We start from the raw sequence: 9,569 nt of genomic DNA, 5'->3' as shown, positions 1-9,569 counted from the left end.
GTCCAGGTGAGTGTAATAAGGAAATTAAGGAATGAGAGTTAATTTTGCTCATGCATAACCCTGTTTGGCTGCTTAGCTTACATACTACTTTATAGTTTCACACAATATGGTTTAACTTTTAACATTAAAAGAGAAAAAGCTTTTAGGAGGATTAACCAGTACAAATGTAACATTATCTTGGGTAAAGATGGACAGGGGAACCGAAGTGTAAATGTACCCAAATCAAAGAAAGAGCAGGCCAGAGCAGCTCATGATGGCCTGATAGCTGCCACAATCCGCTGTGACATGTTGAGAAAATACTACACAGTAGATATGCTAGCTGTGAACTAGATTTAGTTTTTAATTAATGAATCATCTAATGTAACATGTAATGCCACAGATCATTGTAGGCAGGTAGTAAATTCCTTGATGTTGGTCTTGGAAATAATGATCCGTTAGTGCTCTAAGTGGTAAGCTTGTTAGACAGACGTATTTGCAGTTTGTTTGCTTTTTTGTTCAGTTTATTATTAGTGAGTAGACAAATGTATAGTTTAATCTTTTGTTCTTGGCTAAAACAAAGTTACTACCATTCAAACAATTTCAATTATGACTATAACTCTTATTATAGGCCCAAGTGCACCGCTTTGGTATATGGGGAAATCTATAGCGTGACAGGCCTGCCAACGCCTAGCTGTGGTCACTAAGCTATGACTGGACAATTTCACTTTGATGGAGATGTAATGACCTCCATTTTGGTGCTTGATTAATTGACAAAAATGTAGTTTTGTGACATAATAACAAAGTCTCTAAACAGAAGAGGAATAAGCAAGCACAAGAGCAGAAGTCTTAGAAGGCAGTAGGGGGCACAGATGGTGATCTTTCAAAAATGACTCACAGTATGAGCGGATGGATGGCTTATTGGTGTGTCCTACTTGTGGCAATGGACAACTTAAAGCCTGTAAGTAGCCCAAATGTAAATTACTGGACAAAATCTGCAGGAAAGAAACTTATAATCACAGTAGTCCGTATGCGATGTCCATCAAGCCTGATTCAGTTTCCAAATGTCTTTTTAGTCTCAAAGGAAGTCTGCAGAAGTCAGCGATCAGCATTCATTCTACGCAGTTTCGGGGGCAGCTTGTCCTCTGGCCGACTCCCTACCAAAGGGATCTGGATTGGTGTTGGATTTGTAGTAGTGATGGTGCTAATGGCTGCAGGCAGTCTGTGTTTATCCAGCTCTCCTTCCTCAGCATTTCCATCCAAGGACAACAGCTGGACCTGCTCCTCCAGCTGCCCTTGCTTTGTAACTGGAATAGAGCTGGATCTCAGCCTCTGAATACTAAGCATTAGATCCCCTGTGCTGGAGGCCTTCCCCCCTGGCAAGGCTGACCCCGTCTTCAGCCCCCTCCAGAGGTGCTCCTCATTGGTGGAGCTCATGCGCTGGAGCTTGCTGGGCAGCCTGAAGGCTTGGTCCTCTATGTGGTCTGCATAGTCAGCTGACAGGAGCCTTTCCCTGCGGCCTCCGCGCCCACTATTTCCTAACAGAGGGGAAGTGGAAATGGATGCAACAGGCAAAGGGTTGGGTGACGTCAATGAGGATTTCTCGTCCTGCTCTTTGACACTGTAGGGAGGGGTAGGAACTTCAAAGGTGTTATGGAACTGGGAGTAGTCAACTCTGAAGAAGCCCTCTTCCAATGACATGACAGGGAGGAAACGATGGCCCCACAAGACTTCATCCTCAGTGTAAGACGTCCTCGCCTGGCATGTCATCCCTGTAGCACAGAGAAGAGACAATGTAGCTGAATATTTCAACTATAGACAAGAAAAAGACAAAAAAGCTACTAAATAAGATGGAAGAGAAATGAAGTTGTGAAATGCTTCAAGGTAAAGGCAGAGAAATTTAAAAAAGTGACAAATGGAGAAGAGCTTGTGCTGTTGAATAATCAAAGACCATGAAATTAAACTTTCTGTTAAATATTTTAAATTTGCTGAGAAATGTTCTGTGCCAGAGGCTAAATAATGATGAAACAAATGCTTAAGGATGTGGGAGCCTTTTCAAAGCTCCAGTACTATTACTGTGTGTGTATAATATATATAATTTGCACTAACCAGTGGTTTCCACAATGCCCTCTAAGATGACAACAATCTCAAACTGCTCATTCATGAGGGAGCGCTGTGAAAGATCAAAGAACGGGCTCTTGGTGTTGATCTCATGGCAGATGGTTAGAGGCGACACCAAGAAGAGCTGGTCCGCCCCCGTCCCAAAGCCCACATCCAGCTCACACTGGTCCAGGGGCAGGAACTCACCCTCTGGAGTCTGTCGAGACTGGAAACACAAAATAATCAGAACCTACATTTATACTTTTACTTATAAGAAGTGATAATTCAGGATAATTGTTCCAACATTCTCCTCCCCTGTGGGGTCAGACCACAGGATCAAGGAAGCAAATAATAGTTTTAAAAAATTACTTTGAAAACCATCTGTCAGAATGTGGCTTTAATTACCCTTTTAAGTGGTGCAGTTGCATCTGTACTTGTTAAATTCAGACACCAAAATTAAAGGTGAAAAATCCAAAGAACCCATCTGAATTCTGTTATTTGAATTTAGCCATCCCAACATGATTTTTTTTTTTCACCTGCCTTAAAATTTCTGTTGGATAGCATATGCCACTTTGATGGATGTTTTTTGATTTTGAATCTACTGCATACATGCATACTGTATGTGCATGCATTTTTTGCAGGTGTAACTGAAGCAGCGTTAATGGTGCCATGGAATAGCGTTGAGAGGGTCCTTTTCCTCTGTGATTTGACATGGCTCCACATGGAATGGAATATCGGGGTTGGGATTAAAGCTCAAAAACAGGTGGGATATCTGTAAACTGGAAGCCATCATAAATGTTCAAGACTGGTTCTATCCTGATGAAAATAAAGGAGGATATGTTTCTGTCCTTGGGTCTCAGGCTTCATCTCAATGTTTTTGCAAAATGCTGGCACCAAGATACACGCTTCTAGCGCATCTCCTGTTGTTAGTTTGCTTGACAAACCTACATGTTTTGTAAAATTGGAAGGCTGAATCTCGCCAGAAATCTGTGTGACATTTGGTGAAATATTTGGCTCTGGTGGACCCCTACCAGTTCATTTTGACATATGTTTGCCTTATACTGATAGATAGGGGAAGAACAACACTTCACAAGAACCTTGATGTTGTTCACTGTGCAGTGACCAGCAACAGTGAGAATAAGGGTGTAAAATACATTGTTCTCTGACTTCTCTCACATTCCCTGTCAGACAACATGAGCATTGGTAACTTCTGTATTTAAGACACTAGCGTAATCATTTACTCTGTACACACGTCCTTACTGCTAGAACATTAGAGTGCTTAAACACTCTCCTGGCCTAGCCTCGCCTCAAAGGTGGGTATCATTAAATTATGGAGAAAACACTATTGTTCACTCTTGAGAAACCAAGCTCAATCAAATAATGTAGCTGTTAAATTAAAACATGAAATTAGGAAGGCAGCTCAAGGAAGGGGAAATAAAAGGAACTTATTATATAACCTTTTTTCCTGTCAATTGCAAGGTTCTCACTCCAGTTAATATGTCAGCAGTGAAAGATTTATGAAAGAAAAGGTGTTTGTTTAACCCAGAGGACCAAAGAAAGCCCTGCCAAAACCTACAGTATATGATTTCCACTATTGACAGAAGTGAATAAAAAGCAAATGAATCTATATACAAATCTTCTATATGTTTTGTTTAGTTCAAATAATTTCCCCTGTTGCCCTAATGTTAACTTGTAACCAGTCTCCCTGGCCCTTTGGTCCACAGATGGCAAGCAGACTGTCATTTGTATTCACAAAAATGTGGAGGACAGAAGGGTGTGACATTTCACAGGAAGACGTCTGTGCCCACAAATCTCTGGCTCGCCGTGGTGAAGGAAAGTGTCACAGTGATGGGTGCTCATGGAAAATCCAGACAGGGAGCCTGTGTCGCATGTCTACTGAACTTAACTACGCAAACTGGCCGACGGATAGATGAGAGAGTGGTATCAAATCTCTCATCTAAGCAAAAGACCTGCATTTAAAAGTGCGGATGCCTGAAAAACACAGTGGAAAGCCACCACCTTTCTGTCTTTTGATCTTCTAGCCTGCAGGGTATTCTTGTAGTTAATAACTTCATTTTGGCATTTCCCCTAATACAAGGTGATAACCCTCCCTAATCACAGATTGCATTATAGTTTAAAAAGAGTTTGACATTTTGGGAAGTCCTCTTATTTGCTTTCTTTCAGAGAGTTAGATAAAAACATATACCACTCTCACTACTTAGCTAAAAACATTAAAAACAGTTAGCCTGGCTCTGTCCAGGGGTAATAAAATTGATCCACTAGCACCTCTAAAGCTCACGAATTAACATATTTGTTTAATACATACAAAAACAATGTTGCTGTCATTACACAGAGGTAGCTATTTCCAGTGTTTCTGCTAAGCTACGCAAACTGGCCGACGGACAGATGAGAGAGTGGTATCAAACCTCTCATCTAAGCAAATGCACAGATTTCCCAAAATGTCAAACTGTTTGTTTAAATGTACATTGTAATGTACATTAAATGTACTTTTTCAGTAAGAGTATTGTTTATTACTGTGCCTTACATTCATATGTGAATTATCTAAGTTATACACTAAATAGATATTCTTATTGATACTACTTCACCTAGGCCCAGTTCAATTTTCTCTTCAATATTTAGTTTATGTGCAGCAAAATGTTAATGAGTGTGGTAGTTATTATTTAAATCTTAGTCCTCTTCTTGCCTCCAGCCATCTGCAGCAGCTGTTAGATATAAGTTCTTTTTTTAAAGGCCAAACAAGATATTGTAATATTTAAATTCAGCATTATCTCTGTTGAGTTCTGCTTTTGGAAGACCTTTCTCCAACTACTATAGGTGTAAGGGGCACATGAAATAATTTTTAAAAGCATGTTGTGCTTATACATTAACTTGTGTATTTAACTCAGTCATTTAAAAATGTTAATTGTCTTTGAGATGCTGCAGGCAGGTGTCCCATTTTCTGCAATACAAGTCAATGAAATTGGAAACCAGTTTCCTGGGGAGTCATGATTAAACCATTCTAGTTATGAATGTGAAACTGCTGTTTTCCAGATACTGTTCAGAGCTCTGCCAAGGAAGGAGGAAACCTGCCTAACACAGAATGGTGTTAACAAGGTGAAAGCCTGGTGTGTTCTCTTTTTGCCACTAAACAGTCAGTGCCACAAGAGGGAAATTAATGGCTTTTAGAAGAGGACCTGATATATAGAGAGTGCTTAATTATAACAAACCACCTGAGATTCAGGTTGAGTGGAAGCAGGCCCTGTCCCTGGGGACCCACTTCCTCCTCAGTGACAGTGTGTGTGCAGGTGTGTATGTAAGCAAAAAAACAAACACTGACAGTCAAAGGTAGAAACAAGTAAGTGTGTGTGTGTGTATGTGTGTGTGTGTGTGTGTGTGTGTGTGCATGTGTGTTAGTGTGTGTGCGCGTGCGCACATACACGTTTGCGCGTTGAGCTGGACATCAAACATGGTTCTCACATAGATGTTACATTAAAACTGCCATTCAGTCTCTTGACATCACTGTTAAAGCTAATTCATCTGTCTTTTTGTCTCGTCTTCTCTTTTTGCTCATCCTTCAGTGTTAGACAGTGGCAGATGTGGCAAGTCATGCTGACATGTCTGCCTGTCTGTCAAGCTAAACGCCTGCATCCATGCCTGCCTGTCTGTTACTACTAGCCTTTATCACTTATGTCCCACTGTGGGCCAACCTACTGAGACGAGCTTCTGTTGACAGTGACGGGCATCGCCCAGCTGTCACTCTCTCCCTCTGGCTCTCTGTCTTTTTGCTCAGTCCTGTTTGCCACACTGCTGCTGTTTACGGCTTCTTCCACTCTTGTCTGAGCACTTCTTTTGACAAGGATGAGGGTGTTTCCTCCATGCACTGCTGGCAAACCAGATGCAAACATGTTGTTCTATTTTAATTGTGTTCTGCCAGTGCTGCAGGGGTCATTGCACCACTGCATTCCATTGATTTATTAATGAAAGCTGCATTAATATTAATGGAAAATCAAGGACAGTTATTGTTTTAAGTTAATATGCAAAATGAATGCAGTCCTGCCAAGAAATAATGTCTCTACTGATAACAATGTTATTTAAGTCACAAATTGAAGTCTAGGCAATTGCAGCTAAGCTCAGATTCATGCCACTGACTTGCTTTTCTCCACAACAATATTGACCTCATGGGTAGTGTATGTAGTATCTAGACCTGCCCACTAGGGCCGGGCGATATAAGTGATATAAACACACATTGTGATATAAAATTTAAATGATAAGAAAAGGACCGAGTTGGATAAACTCTCAATAAGGGACATTGCTTGATAGAACATATCAGCCTATCACATGGAAAGGAAGGAGGTAATTCTAAGCAAGTGCACTGTAGTTTTTTTAAGAACAGACAATGTACGCCTACTAAACACACAGCAAAACAAGGTTGGTTGAGTTAGCAGAGCACAGCATGCACCACATGCTGCTGTGGTGGTAAAGTTACTACATGTGAGTCCCAGAGATGAGCTTTCCCTCATAGTGGTGGGAATAGCAGCTCTTTGAACAGAGCTCCATTCTTTTCATAGCGTTCCTTTTTTTAAACGTCTGTGGTGTAATTAAGTGCTGAAAGTGCATCCAGTTTCAGGTCCGTGTCTGTCAGTTTCACTGAGTGTGAGGCTTAGATATGCAGGGGCAGCACTCAGCTATTCTTATAATTACTGTGATCTCCTCACTGAGTTTCAGTATAGTGTATGAGCTTTTAATTTCACTGTATCATTTCATATTGCCCAACAATAGTAATGCCTGTAAAATAAATAAATCCCAACAAATAGTGGAAATCCAGAAATGCTAAGTCATTTTGTCCTAGGGATTATCTTCTGTCTGATTTGTGGCAAAAAAAACTAAGCAGGAAATAATACATTTTATCATCATCACTGAACAGTGGTGGAAATTGTACTCAGATTCTTTACTTATGTAAAAGTAGTAATAACACGGTATAAAAAATACTCTTACAAGTAAAAGTCCTGCATTCAAAATGTTACTTAGGTAAAAACGCAAAAGTATTAGCATCAAAATATACTTAAAGTACCAAAAGTAAAAGCAGTCATTAGGCAGAATATTGGATTATAATTATTGATGCATCATTGTGTTCATCAGAGTCAAGCAAACAAATATGAAATAACTTGATTTATATTGTGATAATTATTGGTAGACTAATGTGAAAAAAATGATGGTGATAAAACATTTGGCCATATCACCCAGCCCTACTGTTCACTGTGCCAACTGGACAGACACAACACATTTTCTCAGACAAGAAGTTAAAATAATTAAACTTCTATTGATGTTGCATATCCAGAAGAGTCCCATGTTCCCATATTAAGTAATGCTGAGGATATTGTTGAGCCAGGAAAACACTTCCATAAGACGCTTTTCCTTATTTAAGACATTTTAGCCCTCAGACCTCTAATTAATAAAGTCATGAAATACAAAAACAGCCCCGGTATCATTTGGGGAAAACCCACCAATCAGAAGGTACCAGCAGCACCACACACAGTATGTGGATGCTGCTGCTAAGTTGATAAATTGGGCAAACATTTCATAGACAGTTCTTTTGGAAAGCCTAACAATGCCATGACTGACACTAATGTTGACAGGCAGTGAAAACACAATGCCAGTGTAAGTTTTTAGATAACAGTCTCCTTTCATTACCTCGTGGATCATTACATAAATCTGTGAGCAAAATAAAGTTGGAAAGAATTAAAGTACTGCATCAAAATGTGCTTCGCCGTAATATGCTCATTTGTGTTGCTTGTAGGGTCTCTGACAGGTTTGATTCTTAAAAAAACACAGACATGCAAACGTTATAGCTGTGTTTCTGCGTACACATTATGCAACACAAGTGCTGAGCAAAAGCATGGCCAACTTTAATTCACATTATGCAACACAAGTGCTGAGCAAGAGCATGGCCAACTTAGGCAAGAGCCAAAGTATCTGGGTGGGACCCATAAAATTTTACAATCCATGCCCATCCATTACTGCACTAGCATGTCACATTGCTTTTACACAGATTCATCATTAGGATTTACTGCAGCATGCCTAATTTCACCAGTCAGCTTTATAGGCACCCTGTCTGACAGTGACCTTGAACTGGGTGTTACCTGAACACAAACTGCAGTTTTGTTTCCACAGTGCAGGTCCTTACCAGACAATATAGTCAGTGTACTCTATGATACCCCAGTTAGATACTGTCCAGTTAGACAACGCAATGACAAAGACCGCATCTCCTTAGCAGCAATGTAACAGTGGTATCCTTCACTGCAGTCAAATTAACAGCACACAATCTTATCTACATCTAATCAAGGATGGTTTAATTTTTTTTAAAAGACAGAAAAAGAATCACCACAAGCCTCGCTATTATATTTAGGTTTGCAGTAGTAATATTACATTCAGGTAGTTTCATTTAAAAAGGGAAACACCAGGTGATACTTTAATAATCGATAATAATAATAATAGATATACAATGGCTCTTGGTGCCATAGGAATAAGTCATTTATCTGTAATGTTGCCAGGCTACTGCTTTCATTATGTTTAAATTCAGAAAAGCAGTAATTGCTATAGACAAATATTAATATAGTATTAAAGTGTCTGGATTTTACTATTGTGTAGGGAGAAAGGTTGATATTGCATTTTTGCCTATATGATGATGTGTTGAGTAATTGAGATTAACACAGCATATTCTTCTTTGTCGTTTTGGGCAATTAATTAAAGAGCGAAATAAAAATCATCCTAGAGAAAGTTGAAATATTAGCAATAATATGGCTTTTTAATGTTTTATGTCTTTAATGTGTTCCAATTCAGCTTTTCTTTAATCAGACTGAACAGAAAACATTGCTTTAATTGATAGAACTGGATAAAATCCAGCACTAAGTTTAACCATATTAATGCACTAATGGTGATACTGGAAGCTTTCTGGTGACTCTCCCTCAAGGTTGAGAAAGTAAAATGCCATTTGAGATCATCAGGCTACTCCGCAAAGACCTTATAATCACAACTAACTCGCCCTGTCGCAAAGCACTGCTGTCCTTCATCTGCTCATGTTCTGACCGGAAAAAATGAGATTTCATTTATGGGAGGTTCCTTCAGCAGTAAGCAAATGCAAGGCTTGTACATAAAACACAAGGTAAAGACAAAGAACAAGACCTGAGGCTGTGCTTCTCAGTGTGCACACTAAGGCCTAGCTGAAATGATGGATGTGACAGTTTGAACTGAATAAAAGAAAACATTTAATTGACTTTAGGTGTGTGAACCCTGTTTGTGGTGCTTTGTACATAAAACACACAACTGTCAAAAATATCAGCTTTTGATCAAATTACATGTGATGTATGGTTTTACATGGACAAACCTTTTGCAGCAGCTGCAAGAATTTAGACATGTTGGAAAATAATGAAATCAAAGTGCTGTTCAGACTTCAGGAACCCCCCCCCCCCAACCCCCCCCCCCCCCCCCAGGGA

At 39.7% G+C, this 9,569-nt stretch overlaps 1 protein-coding gene across 1 annotated transcript in view; it reads right to left on the bottom strand.

Moving 5' to 3' along the window:
* Positions 1 to 487: 487 nt before the first annotated feature.
* LOC109962882 (G protein-activated inward rectifier potassium channel 1-like) overlaps positions 488 to 9,569 on the bottom strand; it is an 11,029-nt gene continuing 1,947 nt past the window's right edge. Inside the window, exons 2-3 of the mRNA XM_020604963.1 lie at positions 2,086 to 2,302; positions 488 to 1,748 (exon numbers count right to left, since the gene is read on the bottom strand). Of these exons, the coding sequence (XP_020460619.1) occupies positions 1,075 to 1,748; positions 2,086 to 2,302 (891 nt within the window). The 3' untranslated portion in view covers positions 488 to 1,074. The remainder of the gene's footprint in view (positions 1,749 to 2,085; positions 2,303 to 9,569) is intronic.

The sequence above is a fragment of the Monopterus albus genome, unplaced genomic scaffold (genome assembly GCF_001952655.1).
Source record: "Monopterus albus unplaced genomic scaffold, M_albus_1.0 scaffold69.1, whole genome shotgun sequence".
Taxonomy (NCBI): domain Eukaryota; kingdom Metazoa; phylum Chordata; class Actinopteri; order Synbranchiformes; family Synbranchidae; genus Monopterus; species Monopterus albus.
Note: the sequence above shows the minus strand (reverse complement) of the source record. Positions and strands in the feature narration are given on the sequence as shown.